At 54.3% G+C, this 13,408-nt stretch overlaps 1 protein-coding gene across 5 annotated transcripts in view; it reads left to right on the forward strand.

Moving 5' to 3' along the window:
• EPHA10 (EPH receptor A10) overlaps nucleotides 1-12,240 on the forward strand; it is a 40,590-nt gene extending 28,350 nt beyond the window's left edge. Inside the window, exons 5-16 of one of the 5 annotated variants that reach the window (XM_075522064.1) lie at nucleotides 2,088-2,265; nucleotides 3,657-3,765; nucleotides 4,033-4,088; nucleotides 5,533-5,658; nucleotides 7,533-7,718; nucleotides 8,490-8,551; nucleotides 8,674-8,877; nucleotides 9,236-9,273; nucleotides 10,755-10,893; nucleotides 11,089-11,282; nucleotides 11,398-11,553; nucleotides 12,089-12,240. In XM_075522064.1, the coding sequence (XP_075378179.1) occupies nucleotides 2,088-2,265; nucleotides 3,657-3,765; nucleotides 4,033-4,088; nucleotides 5,533-5,658; nucleotides 7,533-7,718; nucleotides 8,490-8,551; nucleotides 8,674-8,877; nucleotides 9,236-9,273; nucleotides 10,755-10,893; nucleotides 11,089-11,282; nucleotides 11,398-11,553; nucleotides 12,089-12,203 (1,563 nt within the window). In that variant the 3' untranslated portion in view covers nucleotides 12,204-12,240. Of the gene's footprint in view, nucleotides 1-2,087; nucleotides 2,266-3,656; nucleotides 3,766-4,032; nucleotides 4,093-5,532; nucleotides 5,659-7,532; nucleotides 7,719-8,489; nucleotides 8,552-8,673; nucleotides 8,878-9,235; nucleotides 9,274-10,743; nucleotides 10,894-11,088; nucleotides 11,283-11,388; nucleotides 11,554-12,088 lie in introns of all 5 variants that reach the window. The other 4 variants (XM_075522061.1, XM_075522062.1, XM_075522065.1 and 1 more) reach the window with 4 other exon arrangements.
• The last annotated feature ends 1,168 nt before the right edge of the window (nucleotides 12,241-13,408 follow it).

Consider the following 13,408-nt stretch of genomic DNA (forward strand, 5'->3'; position numbering starts at 1 on the left):
GGTGCTGTTGTGAAGGTTTTACTGGCACCCGAAAGTAAGAGGCCAATAAGGTCTTTTCTTCTCTGACAGTTATGCAATCTGCTTATGCAAGTTTTAGGAAATTTGGATTATTTGTAGAGTTTATGTTAATTAGTGGGTGGTTTTTTTGTCCCCCATCTGTGCAGCAAGATTTCATCCAGTCCTAATGTTGATATCTCCCTGGAAGAAAGAGTAAAGCTAATAATTTTCATTCATTCTTTTTTTTTTTTTTTAATGCATTGGATGGCTTTTTTCAAGGACATTAGAAATCTGAGGTTTGGGTGCTTGCCATTAGCCAGCTAGACAGGGACTGCTAAACCATACTGGGTTTCTAAATCTTTGACGAGACGATACCTGTATTCGTAGCCTCCTCTCTGGGAAAGCGTTGGCCCTTGTGGTCTTCGCTGTTTTAGGACTGAGGGCCACCAAGCCTGTGACTGCTGAGCTGTGAGCTGAGGCCTTCCACACAGGAGGGGACACAAGCAAACGTGTTTATGACAGTCTCTTAATTTTAAAAATAGCTGACATTCGACAGGTGCAGTGGGTTGAGAATTTTAGAAGAAATACCCGTGGGTAGAGAGCGGGGACAATGCTCTAAATCAAAATAAATGCAGTTTATGACACAGTTCCGCAAATTACCTTATCTGCGTGTGCTCAGGCTCGTTACGAAACTGATTACATGTCAAGCAAACTGTGCAGGTGACATGTTGGCGTTCTGTATTTAGAAACAAGCTACCTTGAAGCTGATTCATATTAATGTGATTTTCAGCATCTGATAGATTTGAAAGGAGGAATCTGTGGGTGAGGGCGAACGCTGAAGCCTGAGACGGTAATTCCTGTGCAAATGGGCTGCAGCAACAAGATACTCGGGGTATGTGAAATGAGGAAACATCCTGCTTGGGTAGGGAATTCAAACTATAGTTTAGCAATTATTCATTGAAATGAGGCTCTTGATGCTGACATGGAAATCAACCTAGTTCCTAATCCTTGCTTTTAAAGCCGTACTTTAACTATGGAGATTCAAGGGGAAAAGCGTATCAAATGGAAAATACATTTCACGGCGATGTCCCCAGCCCTGGGAGCGGCTCAGCGAATGGCTGCTGCCTGGCCCGTGCCAGATCGCAGGGCTGGGACGCTCGTTGGGGCCGGTCCCCAGCGTAACGAGGGTGCGGCACGTGCGTGTGGGACCCGAGAGAGGCCGATGCTGAGGCAATGGGACGTGGCCCGGCCCTGCTCCCGGTGGAAAGTAGCCTCAGATAGCCCTGGCCCAGGACCACGGTGGCACCGGCCCCCTCTTCTCACCGGGGAACTTGTTCGGAAGTACCCAACAGGGCTGAGAAAAGGATCTCTGATGGCGGCTGCGTAGAAGCACAGGAAGCTTTGCAGGAGCTGGCGGGAGGGCTGGGGCTTGTTTTGCTTTGCAAACCGCAGGAAGCAGAGGCACGGGGATCTGCTGCTCTGGCGCATGAAAGCGGTGCGAGTTGCCCAGCGGTCCCGCCAGCTGCCTGGCCGGGCAGAGCCCACCCTGCCTTCGCTGCCTCCAGCAGCGGCTGCAGGAGGGGGGCTGCCTGTCGTGCTCTCCCTTAGTCGAAGCAGAGGGATCTATAGGTTGCTGGGCAAGTGAATAAGATCCCGGGGACCAGGACTGTTGGCAAACCCACCTGCCAGCTTTGATTATTCAGCGTGTGCCAATACACGTGTATTTACTCCAGGGCTTGAGCGGCCGTGGCAGGGGAGCGGGAAGGGGCCGGACGGTGCCAGCAGCCGAGCCCCAGCACGGGGGCAGGTGGGAGACCAGGAGCTGTGCGGGGTGGCACAGCCACTCCCCACCACCCCACCCTCCGCCTGTCTTCGTAGCGCATCATCTGGCTCTGTCTGCCATTTCATGTGACCTTTCCATGTAATTTCTATTAATGACACATCTAGTAAATGTATTCTTTCTGTTGAAGGTTTTATGTTGAGATAGACTGTCCTGATGGGACCCAGAGGCGAGGATATAGCTGTGCTGTGCCTGTTCCGTGGCACAGCTGTCAGCCCAGCTAGATCTTGGGTATCTCATTATTTTACAGGATCAGAGAGATCAAAGTTACTCAACTGTGAAAACCACATCAACGGCTGTGACGGTCAATAACCTGAAGCCTGGCACCCTCTATATTTTCCAAATTCGGACATCTTCCTCGCCGGACTATGGAAGCTACAGCCCTAGTATCGAAGTGGAGACACTGGCAGAGTGTAAGTGTTGGCAAGGCTTGTAGTCTCGTACGCACGCACCTGCAGACGTGAGGCTCTTTGAGCTGAGTCGTGGGGATGCTGCTGCTCCTGCCCCAGACGCCCTTGGTTTCGTGGAGCAGCATCTGTTCCTCTGGTTCTGCCGCTCTGGGTCTAAGAGCAGGTACTTCCCAGGACTTGCTTTTAATTGCTTTTTCCTGTTTGATTTTAACAAGGTTGCTACTGCTGGCCTGCCTGTCCGGAGGCGTCTGCCCTCACTCTTCTCAGTGCAGCACCAGTGAGGGCAGCCAGCCTCTGGCTCCTCGCTGGTGTGGAGCCTGGGGACAGAGTCTCTGCTCTTTGACTGAGCTTGCCCAAGAAAGCGCTTGCCAGAGCGACTGGGGGTTGTTTTGCCTTGGCGTGATGTCGGTGCTGGAACAGATCTCACCAGGTCCCTTTTGTGGGGTCACCAAACAGGTGCTGGAAGGGAGCGAGTGTTGGTCCCTGCTGGTGTAACCGCTGAGGGCACGATCCTGCCCGGGCCTGTGAAGCTGTGCGGCCCACAGCGGGTGCTGCAGAGATGGGGTGGCCAGCTGCACAGGCTGCAGCAGAGGAGGCAAGCCCATCCTGGAGATCCAGCTCACCTCGGATGCCTGCCCCAGATAGGAGATGACTGCTTACCCCACTGCCGTCCTGGCTCATGAGGCACTCGGCTGGTTAGCTGCTTGGCTGAATAAGGTCAGCCAGCATCAGAGTCATTTGTTGGGGCTTTTCCTTTTCACAGTTTCCGTTCATAACTATAGTCCAGAAGCATCTTATTTCACCGACTAAAAGAGGGCTTGGAGAGATGGTAGGGCTTCAGCTTAATAACCCACCCTGGCTAGAAATGAAAGCCCTGAGATGGCTGGCTCAGTATGAGTCTCACAGATTGTGTTTAACAGGGCTTTAAATTGCATCCATTTGCCACACAGAAGACATTTTCAGAATGAATTGAAGCCAATAAAAATTTTATATAGAATGTGGCTTTCTAATACCCCTGTTTGCAAAAGCAGGAAGGGAAGGGATTAATGTGATGAAGGAAAACTATTTGTAAGCCATAAATTTTGATATGTCCCTCCAATAAACAGCAGCCTTTTCTCGGCACAGATTAACGAAACCAGGAGCCCAGTGTGGCAGCGCTGGGGTTGCTCCATCTGTGCCTGCAGCGCTGCCCTGCACCTTGGTCTGATTGCACCAGCTCGAGCTTTTAAAACTGAACCAGAATGTGAATTGCTGTGGGGATGGTGAAAAGTAGCCTGGTGCTGTGGGTGAATTGTCCCACAGCCTTGCTGGAGGACGCAGGCTGGCGCTGGGAGGAGCAGCCGGGGCTGCCCCATGCCTTGGACCTGCCCCAGGGCACGTTGCCGACCGGCTCTACTTCCCTCCCACAGTGACGGTGGCCTCCAGCGAGCAGAATCCTGTCCTCATCATCGCGGTGGTGGCCATCGCGGGGCTGACGGTGCTGGTGTCCATGGTGATCGGCGTGATGGTCTGGAGGAGGTGAGCGGAGCCGTGGCTGAGCCGGGGCACGAACCGAGGAGTTTTGAGGCTGGGGCAGGGGAGGAGGACCAAAGTGAAGGCCCTGGGGCAGGGGCTCTCGGTAGCATGGGGCAGCACCGCTCTAAGCGTGGGAGCTGGGTCGAACTGCCTGCTGGCTCCTCGTGCTGTGGGGTTGGACTCTGTTCCTGAGCGCTGCGACTTGAGGCTTTTATACCCAGCGAGAGGCTGCTGCCCAGGTAATGGTGTGCATCTTCGTTCTCGTTGCAGACAGTGTGGGTACAGCAAAGCCAGCCAGGATGGGGACGAGGAGCTGTACTTCCATTGTAAGTGAAGCCTGGCCACCGTGGCCGGTACGACTGTGTGGGGATGCCTGTATGTATTGCTATTAATAACCAAGCTCCCGACAAAGCAGCCCTGAATCCTCGCTTTTGAAGTGTTGTCAACCCCGCATTATCCCAGAGCAGGGGCTCAGCACAGCGAGGCTCTCTGGGGATGGTGGGCTTGACAGCTTCATAAGGCAGCGTCCATCCTTCCCACACACAGGTCACTGCCGTGCCGAAGGAAGCGTGGATGCTTTCTGCTTTCCACGGGGTGTATGAATTATTCCGTCAGCTTTTCCACAAACGGCTACATGAGAATACAGCTTTGTTTTCTGGGGCTACTCTTGATTATTGAGCACTAATAACTTTAGACAACAGTTGTCAAAGGAAATTCAGATGTCAGGATTGATGAGTTTATTTGATTCCTGGCATATGCCCGTGAAGCGCACACATGCTGTTCTGCTCCCCGAAGCATTTCAGAAGCAGCAGAGCCTGTGTGCTTCTCGGATGCAGCCTGGCCACTTCACCTGGCTTTGAAGGGCTTCGTGCTGCTGAGCTGCCCTCGGGAGTTTGCCGAAGGTTTTCTGCGCAGGGTGAGGGGAGCGCAGCAGCTGCCTGGTCTCAGGAAGGCGAATGGAGCCGAGGTGGAAGGGAAGCCTTGCGTGGCACGACCCCTTCCCGGGGGCGGCAGGGCTCTGCCGTTTGCCCGTGCGCTGGTCCTGGACGGGCCAAGCAGCTTGTGCGAAACATCTGTCATCCTCCTTGCCTTGCCCAGGGAGAGGAGGAGACGCAGCAGTGCTCTAGCAGGGGCCTGGTGAGCGGCAGAGCTGATGTGCTTCGGCCGTTGTTTTGGCCGTTTGTTTTCAGGAAATGTGAATTAGGGTTTTGAGGAAGCCCCAGCAAGCAGGCGGCTGTTTCCCCTCCGGAGCTTCGCAGGGGCTGCTGTTAGCAGGTCAGCCTTGTTCCACGCAGTTCTCCTGGACGTGCTCCCGGGCAGGGTCCCTCGCTGCGCAGCAGATGGTAGGCGCCTGTGGGAGGTATTTTGCTGCCCATGCTGCTAATCGAGGGGACCTGGAACATGGCTGTTGTTCATTATTATAATTATCTCTCCTAGAGGTCTTGGGAACGGAGATGATTTGGATACTGGAAGATGAGCGTGGATGGCAGGCAGGCTCAGTCTGGGAGGGAGCTGCGCTAGAGTGAAGGAGCTGCTCTCCTTTAACCCAGGGGTTGTGGCGGTGGAGTAGAGCGATGAGGTTCATTTAATCCCACAAGAAATTTCCTACCAACCTTAAAGTTGAGTCTTTTGCTTATAAAAGGTAGGAAGTTAATCCTGCCGGCAGACCTGGAGATGGATAACCTGCGAGAGCGTTTCCTGGGACAGGCGGGCGGGAGCTCTGCCAAACCTTTCTCACGTGCCCTTTGTGCATTTCCTGCTTTCCTGCAGTTAAAATACCAACCAGGAGGATGTACATCGACCCTGACAATTGCGAAGACCCCATGCAGGCCGTGCACCTCTTTGCCAAAGAGCTGGATAACGCTAGTATTAAAATTGAGAGGATCATTGGGACAGGCAAGTTCCTCCTGGCCAGCCCCTCTGCGGTGGGCACGGGGGCGGTGGCTGTGCCGCGGGGCGGTGGCTGTGCCGCGGGCTGTGCTCGTGCCCAGTCGGAGCGCTCCCCTCTCGCTCCCGGCACGCAGGTAGTGTCATGACGTTGCTGCTGCGGTCCTGCCCAGCCCGCAGCGCCGTGGGCCCTCCCGCTGCTCCCCGCGGGCTCTGCCTGCCTTGCTGACATCTCCCAAGGCAGCTCCTCGTCGTCCGGCACTGTCAGCGCCATGGACCTTTGCTCTTGCTCTCGTCTCAGGGGGGTGCATGCTCGCAGCAGGGAGATGGGAGTGGGGCTGGTGAGTGTTTTGTTCGGGAGCTTGATTTTGCATTCCATCGGTTTTTCTGAGGCACTAAGTACAGCCAACCGAGTGAGGCACGGACCAGAAAGCATCAGCAATTGTCTGCATCTGGGCAGTTTGACAGCAGCATGGAAACTGTTTATAAATATGTGAACCTAATGATTTATTGATTTTCATCAACTTCACTGCCTAAAACTTAAAAGCAAATTAAAATCCCCTCGCTGGCCCCTAGAGCCTTAATCACTAATGTGTGCCAGAACATGGAAAACACGATTATTCTTTGTCGTTTCTTTTCCTAAAGATAAATTCAGCTGCAGAAGAAGAAGAGGTGGAGGAAGGGAAGAGGGAAGGGCTTGCTCATGAGCTTAAAGGGCAGTGTTGAAGGGAAGAGGACACTGAGGAGAAGAGGAGGTTATCTTTGTAGCTGCTGAGTGGAGCAGCTGAGACTAATCCCACATACCTTTCAGAAGCAAATTTGTGTTTGAAAAATCAAGAAAAATTAGTCAGGAAGACGTTTAAATATAAGGAATTTGGGAGTGCATTTGTCTCACTGCTGACCTAACAAGTACCTGGCTTTCAAATCAATAAAGCTTTTCATAGCTACACATTTCTTGCTGTAAAGCCAATATTGGCCTTTTATGTTATGAATTTGGTAGCTCTTGTTGTCAAGAGACAACAAGGTGGCTGTGCAGAGTGGGATGCTCTGCCTCAAAGACTGCAGAAACCTCCTGGCCCTGCTGTGCTCTTCCCGTGAGAAGCGGACCCTGCGTGTGCCGAGCTGGGAAGCAGAATGGGCCAGGCCCAGAGAGCATGAACTTGGTGGCTGGGGGTTAATCTTCTCATGGGGAAAAAAGCGCACTATGCACTTGAGCAGAGCGTGGAGAGAATGGCTTAGAGGTGTAGGAAGAGGAAGAAGAAATTGCATTGCCTCATCACACGTTTTTAGTATCACATGCTGATGCTAAACTTGTGTGAAGGGTTGTGTGTTCAGCAAAGGTGGGGGAAGATGGTAAAACAGACGCTCCGGGGGAAACTCGCAGCCACGCAGGGCTCCTCACTTCTGAGTTTATGGATTGGCAAGTCCTCTGATTAATGATGGGAAAGTCTTGCTTGTCTACGCAGCAAGACATGTCACTCGTGCTACAGAAATGCACTTTATGGTCCCAAAGCAAAGAAAATATCCCCTAAAGGGAAGCTGACTTCCCAGAAGAGGACTGCTGCCCTTTGCTTTGTAGGAGGTGTGTGTGCGTGTGTGTGTGTATATATATATACATATAACCTGTCTTTATAGTGCCTTGCAACAGCTCAGTAAACATTGCCCTTGCACAACGATACCGAAAGCTGTGAGAGCCGTGAGGTCAGCTGGCAGGTAGCTCATCCTTTCATGGTCTGGAAATGGCAGAGGGATCTGTGACGGCGCACAAAGGAGTGGCGTGAATGCCCTTGCAGGGGGTCCTCTGGGAAGGCACGGTGCGGAGCAGCGGGCTGCGAGGGACGTCGTGCCATGGACACTGTTTAACTCATCTCTCTGCTGCGCAGGAGAGTTTGGAGAAATCTGCCGGGGATGCCTGAAGCTGCCCAGCAAGCGAGAGCTGCCAGTGGCGATCCAGACCCTGCGGGCAGGGTGCTCGGAGAAGCAGCAGCGCTCCTTCCTGGCGGAGGCGTGCACCATGGGCCAGTTTGATCACTCCAACGTCATCCGCCTGGAGGGGGTCATCACCAGAGGTGAGGGGGGTCCCGGGCTCTACGACGCGGGGCAGCCTGAGCCATGCGCAGTGGAGGAGGGCTCCTGTGCAGGCAATGTGCTTGAGCTGTTGCTTTGGAGCGATGACCTGGTGCTGGAGGTGCAGTACTGTTGGCTGTCTGGCAATCAGGTGTTTCCTCAGGTATTAGCTATTTTAGCATTCTGATGATTGATAAAATGCTTACAGCTAGATTAATAAATCCAGGTAGTAGGACTGGCTTAGCAGCAAAACTGTACACTCTTAATAAAAGCAAATTGAAGTGAGGTTCTGTCAGTAAAACAGATGACTCTGACTGCTCTGGGCTCTCGTGGGAGTGTGTGCGCGGAACTAGTCTGCAGATGCTGTAGTTAAATGGATATTCATGTAAATCCAAAGAAACACGAGCATGTGTGCTGATTTTAACTAGGCTTTTTATTAGGTAAGGAAGTACTTCTGTCCTGAGTCTTGGGCTGAGCTGGTTGCTTTTGCTTTCACTGGGTAGTGCTGTCCTCCTTTGTGATGTGGTTCAGTGACCTGGTAAAAGGAGCATCTGATATTGGGATCCAGTGGGATCCCGGCTGGGAATGACAGGAGAGCCTCGGACCCACTGCTCATTGCAAACTGTCTGAGATAAAGTCCTTGTCTCCCTTAACAGCCAGGCAGGGCAGGCTGACCACACTGGAGGCTAGCACCTGGATTTCTAACACCTGCAGGGTTAGCACTGCCTGAGCAACGGGCAGGACTCACACAGTGCCCTTCTCTGTCCGTGCAGGGAGCACCATGATGATAGTGATGGAGTACATGGGGAACGGCATGCTGGACTCTTTTCTCAGGGTGAGTGCTGTGGGAGCTGGTGGTAACTGCTGGGGTCTGCCACCCGCTCGGGCTCTGCTGGCGGTGCCCCCTTGAACTACTTGAATTACTCACCTTTGGCTTTTCCTCCTCTTTTTTTACAGAAACATGAGGGACAGTTCACGGCCACCCAGCTCGTTTGCATGTTGCAGGGGATTGCCTCTGGTATGAAGTACCTGGCAGAGATGGGTTACATACATAAAAGCCTTGCTGCCCACAAAGTCCTTGTGAACAGCAGCCTGGCTTGCAAAATAACTGGTTTCAGACGGCCACAAGAAGATAAAATGGAGACCATCTTCTCCACCATGGTAAGCTGCATTTCCAAATTCTATTGTCAACATTCCCCAAAAGCAAAATGCTGACAGAATGGCCACAAAACCTCCGCAGAGGTGGATCTCCCTGGCTGCAATGCATGGCCATGGCCAGGAACACTTAGACTCGGGCCTAGCGTGACTGGAGAGGTTTGCAGCTTGCTCTGAATGCTAAATTAGGGTCAAATCCAAAGCCAGCCAGCTTCCAGAGGTTGAGTTAATAAGACATATAGCAATCCTACTGCAGAACCAGTATTTTTCCTAGGCTCCCGTTTCCTTCCTCATGTATGAATGCAGGCTCTGCATCTTAACAGCTTCTTTCTCAGCTAGAAATCAAACGCGTTTAGCCAGGGAGCTTCACAGCAGCTGCCTGGCACTGCTCTTCCTCTGGCTGCAGCCCTGTCGCACGTCCGCACAAACCGGCGGAGAGGCGGTGGGTGGCTGGAGGCAGCCCTGGCAGCCTCAGGGTTCCTTATGTCTGTTTTATCACTTGTAATGAAATTCATGGTTTTCAATTAAGAATTTAAGTCCTGCTTCATTCACACTTATGCCTCGTCAGCTCCGTTAGCCAGCGTGTCTCCCGAGTGCCTGCGTGCGCTTGGAGAAGCTGCCTGGGAGCCCTTGGGCTCGGGGCCGGGGGGCTGCCCCTGCCTGCTGGGCTGGGCAGGCACCCCGTGGGCCTCGAGGCCCTGCAGCCCCTTGCTGGAGCCGGCTCTCCCTCCGCTGCTTTCACACACCGCTTCGGTGCCTTTCACCTGAGGGTGCATCAATGCATTTTTAACTGCAGAGCAACAAGAGGTATTTCATTTGGTACCCCACAGCTGCCCGGTATCAGCTGGGGCTCTTAGCGCATCACATTCACCAGGCATTAATATTTTAAAGAGCATTGACTCCTCAATCAAACGAGCACTTACGGTTTGCAGGGAGCATTGGGCAGCGCCAAGGAGGCAGCAGCTGATGTGCGCTGCCTGCAGGGACCCGGTGCCTGTGTCCCAGTGCGGGGTACGGGCGTCCCAGGAGGAAGAGCCTGTTTGCAGCGTTTGGCCCGCGCTCTGCCAGGAGCTGCAGTCATCTGCCAGCTCTGAGCGGGCCAGTGGCAGAAAGAGTCTTGGAAAACTTTGAGCCGTTACCACTAGCTGCAGGGAGGCACGCTCGGTGTGCTCCATAGGGAGAGCACCCCCGTCCCGAAGACTCCTTGGCACGGTGCAACCCCCCCTGGCCGGACGTGGCGAGCCTTGCCTGCAGAGCTGTAGCTCAGCCGTGGCTGTCGTGCTGCAAAGCTCTCGAGCAGAGTTGCCTTGGTGCTGGCGTGCCGCTGGGTACGGAGCAGCGCGCTGAGCGAGGGGGATGGAGAGCCCAGCAGGAGCCCTGGCTTCTCCCACTGTGGTGCAGCGGGACTGTGGCTTAGGGGTCAAGGTCTCCCTGCTGTTAATTACAATTAGCTGTGGTGTCTGTCACCTGCTTCCCCTAGTGCATCCAGAGAGCTCTGCGGATGCTGAGGTGGGGATTGCTAATTACAGGAGAGCAAACCAGGGTGGAGGGACTGTGTGTTTGAGCAGCTCTGAAATGGTTTTCATTAAATATTAATGTATAAAATGCCATCAGCTCTTCCCAGAGACATTCTCCTCTCCCATTAATATTTCAGCACTCACACTCCCATGCAGCATATGGTTGCGTGGTCATTTTAAAACAAATTGAGGCCAAAGTTTTCTCTTAGTACTAAATCTGCACGTGGCACGCGGGCTTGCTCGGTCTCCCCCCTGCGATGCTGGGCAGGGCACGACGAACGGCCGCCCGGGAATCACGTGCATCGACTACGTCCTGCTGTGCGAGCATGTCATTTCTCCCCTTCTGCCCGTCCAGCGTGGGAAGAGCCTGGTGCTGTGGTCGGCCCCCGAAGCCATCCAGTATCACCACTTCAGTCCAGCCAGCGACGTGTGGAGCTTCGGCATTGTCATGTGGGAAGTCATGTCCTACGGCGAGAGACCCTACTGGGACATGTCCAACCAGGACGTGAGTCCCCGGCGGCTGTGCGGTAGATGACGATGCTGTCATTGCTAATGGTGTGCAGGTGGCTCCGCGGTGCGCAGAGGAGCTGCTGCTGCTCCCCAGGCGGGGTGTGAGGACGGAGGTTTGCACCAGGGGTTTGCCTGCGATCTGCATCGCAGCGCCTGACCCCATCCCCTCCGCCCTCCTCTGCCACTGCAGGTGATGAAGGCCGTGGAGGACGGGTTCCGCCTGCCCGCCCCAGTGAACTGCCAGCCGCCCCTCCACCAGCTCATGCTCGACTGCTGGCAGAAGGACCGCAGCCAGAGACCCAAGTTCTCGCACATCCACAACATCCTGAGCAAGATGGTGCAGAGCCCGGAGCCGGCGAAGTGCCCCAGCTCCACGTGCACCAGGTAACCACCCTCTTGCTTCGCTGCCTGTTGTTCTGCTTTGCCTGCCGGTTCCCACCTCAGGTGTACCATGCCCTGCTCCCTCCTCACCGCCCCGTTTTGTTGGCAGGTCCCACAGCACGTCCATCCCCCTCACCGAGCGTACCTTCTCGGCCTTCCCGACTTTCAGCTCCGTGGGCGAGTGGCTGGAAGCAATAGAAATGGGCAGGTACAAAGACAACTTCACCGCTGCGGGCTACTGCTACCTGGAATCGGTGGCCAGGATGACAGCCCAGTAAGTGAACTGGTTTCCTGGCTATAACCTCGTGTCGCTGGGTGCAGCGTGAGTGAGCTCTGCTTTGCAGTTACAGTCAGGTGTCACTAAACAAGAGGTCAGATCTTCCAAAACACGTCTGTAAGAGCTCGCTGGCGTGGGCTGGGCTGCGTGTGTTGCGCATCTCAGTTGCTGGTTTTTGAAGCTGAGATTTAAACCTGTAGTTTCTGACAAGAGTAGCGTTCCCTGTCCCTTCCAGAAAGCAGAGTCAAATCGAATGCAATTTACCGGTAACCTGTTATGGAGGCAGCACAGGGCGGCAGAGCCGGGAGCCATTTCATGCTTGGTGTGCAGCAGGCGTGTGTTACCCCTGGATTCCCACTCGGGGTCCGTATTGCTCTGGCTGGGACAACAAGTTGGGGATTTTTTACTCCAGCAGGTCCACAGTAGCCTGATAGCCTGAAACCTGCGCTGCGCTTGCCTGGGAGCAGTCGGTGTCGGGGCGCTTTACAGTTAGGGCTTGTTTTTCATGGCTGATGCGGGGCTCGTTTTGCAGAGATGTCCTCAGCCTGGGGATCACGCTGGCGGAGCACCAGAAGACCATCCTGAGTGGGATCCAGACTCTCCGGGCCCAGGTGATCCAAATGCATGGCCGAGGGGTGCAGGTGTGAAGCAGCACCCCGCAGAGGTGCAGAGCGCTGACCCGGCGCGCCGGGGGAGGAGACAGCAGCCGGCCCCAAACCGGACCAAATCTCTGAAACCTTGTGGTTTCGGGGGGGATGTAGGAACCGCTGGGCTGCTGCCAAACAAGTCATTCCACGTGGCAAGAGAGCAGGGCTTCCCGTCCCCTGTGCCAGGGAAGGCAAGGACTCCTGGTACGTGTGCGGTGTGCCTGGGTGGATGTGGCTCTCCCTAGCACTGTTTTGTAAGATGAGTCAAACTGTAATGATGCCATTTCATATGGTAATTAGGTTAACAGGGTGGATGGACATTTGTGCACTGTCTTAATCCAGAGCTGACAGCATTTTCGTATCTAGCATCCTACTGGTGGAATCCATGGGTATTTTTATGCAAGCTGACATGTTCTAGCTACCCCACAAGGAGCTTTTATTGCTTTTATTTTTAGAGACCAGAGCACAGCTCACGCCCAGCGCCCAACTTCTGGAAGGTGACTTTCCCCATCTGCTCTGCTGAAGGAAACTCTTTCCCAGCCACATCCCCCTTCCGCTCCAAGAATTACTTCACTGAGTCTTGACACCACAGTTGGTGAACAAAAACAAATATTCTCCACTAAAGTGCGGAGCAAATGGTGCTGAATGTTTTCTAAGGCTCTCTTGACAAGACAATTTCAGGGGAATAAATTAAAAGCTTTGATGAAGAGAGCCACAGCCAAGAGAGGGCAAGCAGTGGAGCCCTTCGGCTGCCCTGCCGATGCTCTCAGCCTTCGCTGCCTTTTGTGCAGGTCCCGGTCCCTTGTTTTACTGCTGGAGCCCAGCAGTGGGGTGGGAGCTTACAGACAGAGCAACAGCAGGCAGCGTTCTGCTGCCCACGCACAGACTGATCCCGCAGGCAGAGACCTGCCACCCGTGCAGGACTGGTGCTAAAGCATCTGTTGCTACTTTAGCCTCTCCTCCCTGCTCCCTGCCTTGCAGTTTTGTGGGCAGAGCGTCCTGCGTCTTGCCTTTGCTGGCTTCGTGGGCAGCTGTGGTGGGCTCCGACTGCTGTCCCCCAGGCTGCGGAGCAAAGCAGGCGGAGCGTCGCTGCGTGCCCATAGCCGTGGGCTGAGGCCAGAGCCTGGGTGCTCCCTGCTGTCAGCCGAGCTGGAGCGTCCTGCTCGGAGGTGTCCACGGTGCCTCAGAGCAGTAGATGGATGAGT

Source organism: Mycteria americana, chromosome 21 (assembly GCF_035582795.1).
Source record: "Mycteria americana isolate JAX WOST 10 ecotype Jacksonville Zoo and Gardens chromosome 21, USCA_MyAme_1.0, whole genome shotgun sequence".
NCBI lineage: Eukaryota > Metazoa > Chordata > Aves > Ciconiiformes > Ciconiidae > Mycteria > Mycteria americana.